The sequence below is a fragment of the Candoia aspera genome, chromosome 16 (genome assembly GCF_035149785.1).
Source record: "Candoia aspera isolate rCanAsp1 chromosome 16, rCanAsp1.hap2, whole genome shotgun sequence".
NCBI lineage: Eukaryota > Metazoa > Chordata > Lepidosauria > Squamata > Boidae > Candoia > Candoia aspera.
The window spans coordinates 5,544,330-5,556,969 of NC_086168.1; the positions used below are offsets into that span (position 1 = coordinate 5,544,330).

The following is a 12,640-nucleotide window of genomic DNA, read 5'->3' on the forward strand; positions in this document are numbered from 1 at the left end:
TCCAACTGTGGTTTGTTCTATAAACTACAGTTACCTAAAGCACAGCTTAGCACGGTGCATGAACTGAGCCACAGCCTCCATCTTAGATGTGACTAACAGGATGTCACATTATGGGGAACCTCAAAGATGCTGCTTAGAATAACGTCCTGGTTGCTGATGGTTTAATATTCACGGCCAGCTGTTGGCGTTGCCGTGCTAAATATTTCTTCTGCATCTCTCTTAAGCTCCTCATCCAATCTGATGGAAAAGCAACAACCTTCAAACTCGCTTCCGAAGGAGAACGAGAATTTCACAGAAGCTGAATGTCCTCCAAGCATCCTCCCAGGCTTCCATTCAGTGCCAAAAGAGAAACCCCAGGAGGAAATCCTGGCTATTTAAGGGCAGGCATGAAGATAATAGTATTAGTGCCCAGCAAAAATTCACATAAATCTTGTTATGCCTGTCCGGGTAGCCCTGAAACCCTGATCTCCAGGGTCAGCCCAATAAGATTTGGTTTTCTTGTGAGGTATGTCACCGGCCCTTCATAATAGCTATGTTTATTTACAAATCCAGATTGATGATAGTAGAGATCTACAACTATAACTGTGCCAAGATATCTTCCTAAATTCTCCCATGAGATGTCCACATTTTATGTTTGTCAACAGAGGCCTGGTAACGGCCACCTCTTCCAGATAATCTCCTTCATGGAGGGAGGACACATTACCAGTTAGACATCTCTACAGCCTTACAAGTTGGACCAGATTGATGGAGCCCACATTTATCACCCAAAACAACAGTCTGGCTCTGCATGCCGGCTTGGGAATTCTGGGAGTTGAAGTCCACGTGTCTTAAAGTTGGTAAGTTCGGAGAAACGCTGATCATCTGTTCTGAAAGATCTACAAAAACCGACTCTACAAATCTACAAAAACAGAAGATATGCAAAAATAGCACCACTTTATTTCAAACCAGTATTTGTTTTCCTACAGATAAAAATTATATGTCTAAATCTCACGTAACGAAGTGGGTGGGGGGGGGGGAGATGTGGGTTACAGAAGATAAAGTTGATTCACAAATATAGCTGCTTGATTTTCTGCACCGACTTCTTCCACCAATGTGCCCAGTGCTGGGTTTTCATGAGGTGAGCCGAGTTCTCCTCCCTGATCCTGGCAAACTCCAGCTGGAGTATTTCCTTGAATTTCTGTGTGAGCCGAAATACAAAATGAGCCCGTCTGGCATTAGAGTGACCGAGAGGCGATTAAAAAGACAAACCGAACAGAGGAATGATTTAGGGGGACCTGCACTTTATTCAAGTATGCCCCACAGATATTCCCCAACCCCCCCGATACTCAAGAATGTAAGGATGTGATCTTGTGTCAAGGAAAACTTCCACCTTCTTCCAAGGTAGATGATGCCTGGATGGTTTAACAGCAAACCGCCCTTAATTGGCCTTTAAAAAATTGATTGGCATAAAGTTTAAATTTACCGGGTTAATCGTTTTGGCAGAGGGCACCAGAGTGTTCTGCGTCTTCCACCTCTAGCGAGATTTTGGCAGTTTCCTATAATATTTGGGGATTGTCATGTGATTCTAATAGTTATTCTATTTGAGGGGAGACAGGAACGCCTCTTTGGGACGTCTCGTGAGTCCTACCTTGGCCAAGCTTGGCTTAAGCTACAGAAAAGGGGCTGCGCAGCCAAGGGTGCGCCACATATTATTATTCTGACGGCCTGCAACCCCATCAAAATGGGCCTGGTGGGAGTGACACGAGGGGTGAGCAAGTGGAAAACGTTCGTTCCTCCTCGGTTGCTAACGTTTAACACAGAGCTCCTCCCTGCCCCCCAAAGCCTCTGCTGTTCCTGGAGACCTGTAAGCCCAACGACGTACCACGTAAACAGCGTCTCTCTCTTGCACTGCAGCCATGTGGCCCAGGGTGGTTTTGGCTGTTGTCACGGAAGCGGTTTCTCGGAAGATAATTTGATTCGGGAGACTCGCGATCGTGGTTTGTGGGATTCCAGGCCAGGTCCTGCAAAGTACAAAGAAACGCCCCCTCTCCCCAAATGGAAGGGGGTCCGAAGGAACAGGTAACGTCACTGTGCTCTTGCTTAGTTTTTTTAGCAAGCCTGCTCCACGTTTAATATCTCTCTTGGCTCTTGGTAGCAGCCTTCGGGCTCCATTCCAATAGGCCTTCGCATTTTCATGCAGAAAGGGGCACCAGGCCAGTGAGCACCCCTCCTTGTTGAAGATCAGGGGCTGAGGGAGCGATAGTCAGAGAGCCCCCTCCTTCCCTGGGGGGTAGAGGAAATTAAGCCCTGCTTGGAGGCCTCCTTGCAAGAAATGGGGAGGATTTCTTCAGACTGGGGACTAGCTTTTTTTTTTTTTTTTTTTAGCAAACTTGCTTGTTTAGTTATGTGAGATTCTGTCAGGCAAGGAAGGGTGGAGGTCCGGGGGGTGTACCAAGCTAGATAGATCAGCCACTGCTGGCTTCGAGGATTATTTCTCACATGCCCAATGCATGCACATCGTCAACTGCAGGCCCTCGCATCAACCAGCAAGTGCAGATTCTCAAACCCACATATTTAAAGCCAGGCAGCATTTTGGAGCATTGGACGCACGGCCGAGTAATCGCTTTGCCAGCTGATCTCGGTCTCGGCCTGGCCCCTTCCAAGCTGATGTAGTCGGTTCTGATGAACTGCAATCCACACCCCCTAAAGATGGCAGAGAAACATTACCTGCTCCCCCGTTCAGCCACCAGCTTGCGTTCTTCCACTTCTAGGGAGAGGCCGGCTTTTTTACGGCGGATCAGGGTGATGGTTTTCTCCCGGACTTTCTCAGTTTCTGGGCAGAGTAAGGATCAGGTTGGACAAGGGTGAAAAAGAGGCAGTTTGATTATCCTGTTGTTGTCATCCATTCACATGGCCTGTCCAGCTGCAGAGGAATCCCCGTGATTTTACTATAAGCAATCTTTTTTTTTTCTTTTGCCATGAAAAATCCTCTGCTGCCCCTGCCCTCTGCCAAGAAGTCAGTAAATCTGCACTATGGGTGCATTCATGTCGACTCAGGAGAAAGCCATCTGTCTCACAGCCAAGCCAGGCTCTTTTGCTATCAGGAGATAAGGAGTGCCCCTTAGTTCTAACTAAATATTTGTCATTATTCGGGGAAAACTACAACATGGAGTTTTACAGCAGCTCTGGAATAAATGCCGGGCCTGAAAATTCTCCTTGTGGCCTTCCTAGCAACTGAACAACCGCCCTCACACATTCACAAAAACCCCCCACGATTCTGTGTTCCGTATCACTGGCAGCCAGAGAGTAGAAACAGACATGCTAACGGCTCGGAAAACTGTGCCAACGAAGCAAGGGGTGGGCGAGGCCTGTTTGCTTCCCCCAAGCCAAACCCGGCTTCCGTTGGAAACTGAGGCGGCCAGCGTTCTTATCACTTACTTCCTATCTGGACATCGTCGATCGTGAGGCTGTTGTCCAGCTCCATGAGAATGTTTTCGGTGCACGTGGCCAGCGCGGAGACAAACTTTTGGGCACACTCTGTGACGCAGACCTGGGGGGAATCACCGTCAGGACGGTAAAGGGGCCGGCAGGGGACAGGGACGGTTCCCAGGGAGAGTCTCCACGGCCCACGTTCTGGGGACTCAGGGAATGCTCCCTCCCAGACGGGGATCCCTTCTCGTGGGGCAGTAACGGAATGCAAGGAGTCGGGGGGAGGATTCCAGTTCATCCGCATCGGAATGGGTCGAGCCCTTCCTGGAAAGACCCCTTTCTTTCCACAAGCCCTTGGTAGCCGAGGGGCTCTGAAGAAGGGGCGCCAAGATACCTTCAGTCTGTTGCTGCAGACAAGGATGCCCTTGATTTGCTCCTCTTGCCTCTTCTCCTCCTTCTGGCACAAGGCTTCCAGCACGGGTATGTTGTCAGGGTGCCCCAAGCTGGTATGCAACTGAGCCATGTTTCGGTCCTTGGATTGAAAGGGCAAAGCTTGCTTTGCGGGCCACCGCTGAGGGGCCAGTGACGCCCCACACCGCTGCCTCGTGGCGGGTGTGGGCTGCAACCTCGAAGCCTCGCCCCACGCCACGCTCAAGAAGCTTCCCTCCTCTGGCCAGAGTTTTGCGATCAAGACAAGAGCCGTGGCCCTGCCTGCCTGCAAGGTCAAGTCACTGCCGAGCAAGGGATCGGGCTGTGTTGGTCCTCGCAACCATGCAGAAGTCAGCTGTCATCTCTTTCGTTCAAGCCATCTTCTACTATAAACGTTCGGTCTCCTTTTTTTGCATTTGGGGGGGGGGGAGGATCGCAGAGGCTCACGGCAGCCCTATACAGGCCAGTCTTTGAAGTGGACCCCCTGCAATGCCTGGTGCGGCTTGGCATCCCAATTCCTGTTAGGATCTCAAAACTCACGGTGGGCTGAAACATCAGCCTTAAAGGGCTGAGTCCTGTATAACTTCTTAGTGAAGGTAAAGGTTTCCCTCGACGTAAAGTCCAGTCGTGTCCGACTCTAGGGGGCGGTGCTCATCTCCGTTTCTAAGCCTTGGAGCCGGCGTTGTCCGTAGACATTTTCCGGGTCATGTGGCCAGCATGACGACACCGAACACCGTTACCTGCCCGCCGAAGCGGTACCTATTGATCTACTCACATTTGCATGTTTTCGAGCTGCTAGGTGTGCAGGAGCTGGGACTAGCAACGGGAGCTCACCCTGCTGCGCGGTTTCGAACCGCCGACCTTCCGATCGGCAGCTCAGTGGTTTAATCCACAGCGCCACCGCGTCCCTCCTATAACTTCTTACCTTCCTCATAATTAGAAGAAGACTCAGAAGAGGCCACACAAGAAAATACACAACGCCATGCTTAAATCTGTACAGCACAGCTTTTCTTACAGCTGTGTTTGGAAAACCCTGGCACAGAGGTTTGCTTTCTAGCGGTGTGTGCACAGCTCTGGATCTTCAGGCGTTCGAAAACCCATTTCAGGGGCCTGGATCCTTGTGCCCAGCGGTGAGAAAGAGGGTTGCCAAAGGACATGTTTTTTAACTCGGAAGGAAAGAACCGGATTAAACTATTTCAGGGTGTTGAAAACAACTTACTTTCACAGCAGTCCATTTCTGCAGCTGGTCCTGGAGATGACCCCGGATTTTTTCGGTAGATTCCACAAGGAGCTGTTCGTGATCTTTTAGTAGTTTGCCAATGGCCAGGCGGATGACATGAGGAAGCTCTTCCTCAAATTTCTTCAGCTGAACCCGGAACTCTGACAAGTTTCATGGAATGGGGGATCAGGTGAAATAGGAATACATGGTTTGGTAGCGCAAGAAACGTGGGTTTTCGTTTTAAGAAACGAAAGGCCCAGGACTGGCCCTTATGGTGGGGGATATTAGCATGTGGGAAGTATCGGGGCAGCCATCATGCCTGGGCGAAACTGTCCATTATGCAAGTCTATGTGAAGTTATGCACATTGTATAGTTCTCAACCAGGTTATCGAACCTATGACAATTCAGAAAGTTTAGGTTTACGTATATATATATATATATAAATAAAACAATGCCCGTAAGGTACTGTTAATCCAAAGAGGTTTATAACACAGGGAAAATGACAGCGGTAAGTTTGCTTAAAGGAAAATGTATCTGTCCAGAAGGACTGCTGGACACCAACGGAATCCCCGTTTATCGGTGCAGCCTTACCAGAAATACAGGCAATGTGGTACTCGTCTGATTGAAGAAGGTACGTCAGCATCTTCTGGCCCAATGCCTCGATGCACTGGTCGTAAGTTTCCTGCAGACAGTCTGGTTTAGTAACCTGATGCTTGTCCTTTTTGTAGAATTCCTTTGGAAAAAGAACAGATGGAAAGCAGGGATGAGAAAAAGAGCGGGAGACCGTGGGAGGGCGTCAAGTTAGGAAAGGCTGCTCTTCAGCTGCTCAGGAAGACTGACCTCTAAAGAAAAAAAAAAAAGTCACATCATGGCTTAGTGGAGGCCACGCTTGTTTTCGGCAGCATCACAGTGCGTAAGTGAGAGCAACCCCTTGGCTTTCCTATTTCTCCTGGGTATTTTTTACAGTTCTGCATATCGTCTGCCCTGGAAAAGGGGATTTTTTAGCTTGCCTGGGCATTAATTAATTAATTATCTATTGTTCTAGGGGTTTTCTTCTTGAAACTTCTATTACTGGGGGATTATAATAATAACTAAGGGACGCGGTGGCGCTGCGGGTTAAACCGCTGAGCTGCCGATCGGAAGGTCGGCGGTTCGAAACCGCGCGGCAGGGTGAGCTCCCGTTGCTCGTCCCAGCTTCTGCACACCAAGCAGTTCGAAAACATGCAAATGTGAGTAGATTAATTGGTACCGCTTCGGCGGGAAGGTAACGGCGTTCCGTGAGTCATGCTGGCCACATGACCCGGAAGTGTCCTATGGACAACGCCGGCTCCAAGGCTTAGAAACGGAGATGAGCACCGCCCCCTAGAGTCGGACACGACTGGACTTTACGTCAAGGGAAACCTTTACCTTTACCTTTATAATAATAACTAGTAATACTAGTAAGTCAGTTTGGTGTGGTGGTGAAGGCACCAGCTAGAAACTGGGAGACTGGGAGTTCTAGTCCCGCCTTAGGCACGAAGCCAGCTGGGTGACCTTGGGCCAGTCCCTCTCTCTCAGCCCTAGGGAGAAGAAGGAGGCAATGACAAACCACTTCTGAAATCTTACCAAGAAAACTGCAGGGACTAGTCCAGTTGCCAGGAGTTAAACTGACTTGAAGGCACCAAATATATATATATAGTAATAATAGTAGTCATGGGAAGGAAGAGCACCATGGGAAGAAGAAGAAGAGACTATCCCCACCCCCAAAACATTTGCAGGAAGCTACCATGTGGTAGCCATCTCCAATTCTCCTAGAACATCTCAAACCCCAGGACATGGCCAGAAAATCAATTTGGCGTCCTAAGTCGCTTTGCAATCATGAATCTCTGGCGTGCCCACTTTTCTGGAGCTGATCAGGTGCGATGCTAAGCATGTTTTCCCATATTGTTCAGAGGAAGGAGAGGAAAGAAAGACTCTACCGACGGGTAGCACTGTCCTGAAATCACATTGCCAGTCTCGTTAAAAAAAAAAAAAGTAGTAATAAAAAAAAAAAAAAAACTCCTACCTCAGCAACGTTCATTATATTATCAAAATTGTCCCACAGGATACTGAAGATGATTCCATTGAAGTGGTCAGAACTAGGCAACCAATTTAAAAGGAGGCGTTACTTAATCATCTAATTATCACATTAAAAAAACCCTGCCAAAATAAATCTTAAGATAACAGACGGTAGATGTTTTTAAAAAAAATGACAGGCTGATAAAATACAAAGCAATTCGCTCATCTTAAAAAACATTCCATGGCTAAGCAGCTTTTCAGGATTAGGCGGAATGCTCTGATTTCTCATATCACTGGATACCTGCTGTGCTTGTAAGCTGCAGTATCACACTCTGGTACAGTGTTTCCTAACGCATACCCTAATTAAACTTATACAAACTGCATTACAATTTAGCCTGTGTAAACCCAGCCAATAACTTGGAGCATTTAAAAAGTAAATTAGCTGCAGATAAAACTCCGGATCAGGGGAGTCTCAAAGGTAATAATGGACTCACCCTGTCTCTTTTGGCTTGTCTCCAAAAATCTGCAACTTCTTGTCCGCTTTAGTAACTCTGGTATATTTTTGGATGGAGGTCCCGCTGCGTTGCAAAGAAGACAACTTAACAACTGCTTTGCTAACTGTCAGCACAGCAACGATTTAATCCAGAAGTGGATTAATTTTACCAACGCCACAGTCAGGCAAACTTTGGAAATTAAAATCAAACTTTGGCAAGCTTCTAGAAGACCAAAAGGATAGAACAAGCCCATTGGATCTCCTGTAATACCAAAGGGAATCAAACTTGTTTTAATGACAAATTTAAGTAAAAAGTGGTATTAGAAGCCTGCTCAATTTTCAGGGGGGAAAATGCCATTTCAGTGTGAAAATAAAATCGGGGTGGTAGGAAGGAGAGATGCCTTTCAAATCCTAAGGGACTGATGGGAAGAAAACACAGGGTTTTTTTTCTCCTTACCTTTCTGAGACTTTGGTAATGGAGCTAGATTTCTTTGGGGGTATATTGCTTTGTCCCACCGGGAAGCTTTCACGACGAAGAGCCCCAGCTAAGGATGGTGAAACTTCTGAAATAATAGATAGGAAGAGGTGGAAATGCGCCAGGTGTTAGCCCACCCTTAGCCTCCGTGAAAGTTCTGTTCCCCACCTCCTCGGTCTCCTCCAAGCGATCCTGCAAGGTCCTTTTCATGCTGAGCATCTGCCATCTTTTTGCCACGCACAAGTCTGGAATGAATTCAACACGTGAAGATGTCACAGTTCCCAAACCTGGAAGATCTGCTCTAAGGAAGTCCTGAATGAGGCAGAGAGGCAGACTCTCCCACTCAAGCCAGGGTGACTTTCAATCTTACCAACTCTCTGCCTGAAGACAAGGGCTTCGGGCCTTCTCTAGAGCCAGATCAGCTGCCACTAACTCCATAACCCATTAGAAGCCAGAGGTTGTGGAAGCAGACTCTGGTTTGGTTTTTTTAATACTCCTTAACCCTCTAAGTTGATGGGACCAACTTCAATAGGCATCTGCCTATGTAATACCAAAGCGGCAACTGGATTTACACATTGCGTTAAGCCATAATATTGTTATGAGTACGGATGGTGAGCAGGAAGGGGCCCCTATCCAGGGGGGAAAACGCATGCGCAGTTTAGAGGCTTTGAACTGTCCTTCAAAGAAACTCAGAAGAGAACCACATTGAGTTTTGGGGCTTATCTGTCTGGGTTTCCCACGCTCCTTCAGTTTGGTAGGGTTTTCTGTCTACTAGAGCAGTTAATAAACACTAGAGACAATCCCCTTGTCTCAGCGTGGGTCTTTGCTTAGGACAAATATGATTTATTTATTTTTGGCTTGCCCCCACGGGGACATGTCTATGAAGTCACCCAGAGTTGGGCTCAACTCGAAGGAGGTGCAAATCCAACCAAATGTAACCATCAAAGCCAAGTTTGATGCAGCAGGATGTGCAAACCACGCATGAGTCCTTCATGCTCAATCAACCATTGAGCTATCCATGGTCCTGACTCGGACATAAAGGAGGGATGGAGGTCAGGAGAAGACACCCAGAAACTCCACCTGTCAGCTGATCAGCCTAATTATCTGGGGATGAGGGGAGGCACTGTGCACTCCTGGTCCCCACGGTTTTCAAAATGAGACCTGTACAGGTCTGCCTTGGATGCTCACCCTATGAGATTTCTGATCAAGTAGAAGGATGCATCATCAAAAGCTGGCTTCCCCATTCTGCTTGGATTCAGGATGGGTGTGTATTCCATACCCATCACAGTAACCTTGCTCTCTGGTAGTGAAATATCCGATGGGGCAGCGCTCGTTAAGGAGTCTTGAATGGTGGCCAAAGGCAGGGAAGAAATCTCTGGTTCCTACGTGGGGGCGAAAAGATGAGAATGTAGAAGGAGCGTGGCAGGATCAGATACTGTCCAACATTCTACTTCAGAACGATGGCCAGAGGGATGCCCCTGAGAAGCCAAAGGTGGGCTCTGAGATTGGATGGGTGCTGAGGCTCAGAGGGAAAACATTTTAAACAAACAGGGAGCAGCCATACAATTTTTCATTCTGTTCTCAGTCCACAGGCTGGTCTGTCTCGGCCATGCCTATGCTTTGGAGTGCGGTCACCCCAAGATGTTCCTCCAAAGTCATCCCTTAGTTTGAAAAAAGTTAGGCACTCCAAGGCAGCAGACAGATGGCCTTCAGACTCAGGACAGGCAAGCTTTTGAAGACTAAAGGCTGCTCTGTGCAGCATGGTGCTAACACTCCCATGCGCTTGCTGGTACATCTCCCCCAGAAGATGGCAAGCCCCATCTCTCCTTCTCTGGAATGGTTGGTTCCCAGCTTGATAAAGATTGGAGAAGCTGTTGCGCAAACAGCCAGCTGTGAGCTTCTCTGTTCTCAGGAAAAGAACCGTCTCCCACAGGATCACAGGAAGGCTGTTAGAAAGAAGCTTCAAATGCTTTAAGGAAAGAAAGAACTCAAAGGAAGAAAGAAACTTCTGAGGCTCTATATGGGGATATATTGGTTCTAAATAGGAAGTGGTTCAGTAGTGGGAATTCTTGCAACGTTGTCCCTGTCCTCCCAACAAATCTTGTTGAAGGCAACTCTGTAAGAATTGGGCTTAGGAAGAACTGCTCTCAATTTGAGGTGGCCTTGATTCTCAGCCAATTTTTTTTTCAATGGAGCAGATACTTTTGATGACTTTACCATTTCAAATAAACGCACGCCTGAGATCCTGGTAACGCCCCCCCTGCCTGCCTTGAGAGGAATTCAGGAGAATGGCGGCAATGGACATCACCCACCGCTTGCCTCTGAGAGCCCGCAAGCCAGGGGCTGCCTGTGCAAACAGCCAGCAGACGAGCCATCCACGCAGAAAATCAATTACCGGCATCTTGAGCTGACAGTTGAGGTATTTACATCTCTTCTTCAATTCTTCCATGGCAAACGTGGCAAACTCATAAAGTGCTTCTGGAGTGACACACTGAGGAAAGAAATAAAAAAAGCAAAGCACCATCAAAAGAAACACACACACAAGATAGGAAATTTAAGATAAAGTGAGCTGTTCCCTGGTGGATCCGGATTAAGGCTTGTTGTCTCTCGGCACCTGGTCTCCCCAACCCATAGACTGTTCCGAAGCATTTGTATAAACCCTGCAAGAAGCTGGCCGTCCTACTGCTGTTGCTTATGAAGCCAAGTATCAGCTGTGGAAGGATCTAGGAGCCCAGCCGTGTTTATATGTCAGCTCTGGGGTTTAAACCCTCCGTGTCTTTCTCCTGCCCTTACATGATGATTGTCAGCCTTTTGAGGCAGGCAGGTTCAGGGAACAGCAGCCATGGGGGCTTCAGGAAGGCTCTTTATGGGTGTAGGGTATGATAACAGAACCTTGAAAGCTTGCCAGAGCTTCTCTCTACTCCGTCGTACACCAAACAAAATCAAAGGGGGGTTATTTTGAACTTCTTTCTCATGCTCTCTCCTTTCCTGGGACTGAGTGATTCTTTCTGAGAGTCATCCTCCTTTAACATTTCCTTCACCCCTTCCCTGTTCCCAGGGCCAGTCTTAAATTCCGTCACAGCAATGGACTTTTGCCGCCACTGGCTTGCGGGCTCTAAGATGCAAGCTGCGGGTGATGTTTTTGCGATTACTTGGCCTCGGGTGTTGAGGCGATTAGTAGAGTGTTTTGAAAGCAATCTGGTCTGGTCTCTCCCTGAAAGTCCTGCCCTGACAGTATCACTGCCCTGGGGTCCAGCTATACACCACAAGGGAAGAACCATGACGGTGAGCAAGTTGTCTCGAGAACAGCCTGACCGCCATCCACTGAGGAATCTCTGGCAAAGAAGAGAGTTGGAAATTCATTTGTTCCCAACACCAGTGCTAGTCTTTTGGTTAAATGGCCTTGGAACCTACTTCCTTATCCACATTAGGATGGGTGCAGGCATCAATCCTTTCGGCGAGCTTCTCCAAGTAGGAATTCAACTGCTGGGTCTGCCAATTAGATTTGGACACCTGGAAAGGGAAGTCATCCCAGAATCCAGTTAGACAAGCCCCCCAGAACACAAAGTTTTTTTCCAGCTGGCCTTCAGATGAGGACAGTGCTGGATGTTCCTAAATAGGGGACATTTCTAACCACACCCATTTGGATGCAAGAAAAAGGAGACACTTTGGGCAGTGGTATTTGAAACAATCGCAACCGTGTGTGTTGCAACGTAGTCAGCTAGCTTGAAAGGGCACTCACTTGCCCAGAAAAAGAGCAAAGTTAAGCTGGGGTGGTAAGAACTTCCTGTGGGGTGAGGACTAGAGGGATGACAGGAAGCATTCTGATGCTTGATAACAGGCTTTGCAAGACAACCGGCAACGTTTCTTCCAAATTTCAAATATGCCCACCAATCCAAAAGATGGAGAACCTCTGTCATGGGGGAGGCTTCCCCTAGTAGTGCCTGCAGAACTATGTTCAAAGGCAAAGGTAGAAATCCTGATTTTGCACCATGACACAGAGCAGTCATGTATGCATCATTCCCATGTCACATCCCACATTTCTGAATAAAGCCATACTCCAAGATGCTTAGAGCACACCAAACTTTTAAGGAAAAGCTTCTCAATCTGGAATGATAATCAATCCTGCTCTTTCCCCAGCTCCACCCCTAAACCTCTTCTTCTGCCAGTACCTGTCCTAACTGAGAGCGAAGGACCACGCTGAGACGATGTCTTGGTCTCCAGTGTTTACTGAACTGCTCTAGTAGAGAGAAAATCCCGCCAGACTGAAGGAGCGTGGGAAACCCAGACAGATAAGCCCCAAAACTCAAGGCGGGTCTGCCCTGAGTTTCTTTGAAGGACAGTTCAAAGCCTCTAAACTGCGCATGCGTTTTTCCCCCTGGGCAGGGGCCTCCGCCTGCTCACCATCCGTACTCATGACAGTACCTCTGTCTTGATTTTCACTTGGATATTGGTCAGAAACCGCTGGATTTTCTCCAGGAAGACTCGATCCATTGCCAGAAAACGAAACCTGTTCTCGAATTTGTTGATAATTTCTACAGCCTGGGGGGTGGGGAGTGGGAGGAATGGGACCACATCA

General features: G+C 47.9%; 1 protein-coding gene across 1 annotated transcript in view; it reads right to left on the reverse strand.

Moving 5' to 3' along the window:
* The window catches only part of CCDC180 (coiled-coil domain containing 180), a 50,531-nt gene that overhangs the window by 20,823 nt on the left and 17,068 nt on the right, over positions 1 to 12,640 (reverse strand). The window contains exons 23-37 of the mRNA XM_063316447.1: positions 12,487 to 12,603; positions 11,476 to 11,574; positions 10,457 to 10,552; positions 9,250 to 9,443; positions 8,230 to 8,306; positions 8,044 to 8,149; positions 7,588 to 7,671; positions 7,101 to 7,173; positions 5,648 to 5,789; positions 5,057 to 5,217; positions 3,803 to 3,940; positions 3,418 to 3,529; positions 2,707 to 2,812; positions 1,862 to 2,000; positions 1,030 to 1,208 (exon numbers count right to left, since the gene is read on the reverse strand). Coding sequence (XP_063172517.1) covers positions 1,030 to 1,208; positions 1,862 to 2,000; positions 2,707 to 2,812; positions 3,418 to 3,529; positions 3,803 to 3,940; positions 5,057 to 5,217; positions 5,648 to 5,789; positions 7,101 to 7,173; positions 7,588 to 7,671; positions 8,044 to 8,149; positions 8,230 to 8,306; positions 9,250 to 9,443; positions 10,457 to 10,552; positions 11,476 to 11,574; positions 12,487 to 12,603 — 1,823 coding nt within the window. The remainder of the gene's footprint in view (positions 1 to 1,029; positions 1,209 to 1,861; positions 2,001 to 2,706; positions 2,813 to 3,417; positions 3,530 to 3,802; positions 3,941 to 5,056; positions 5,218 to 5,647; positions 5,790 to 7,100; positions 7,174 to 7,587; positions 7,672 to 8,043; positions 8,150 to 8,229; positions 8,307 to 9,249; positions 9,444 to 10,456; positions 10,553 to 11,475; positions 11,575 to 12,486; positions 12,604 to 12,640) is intronic.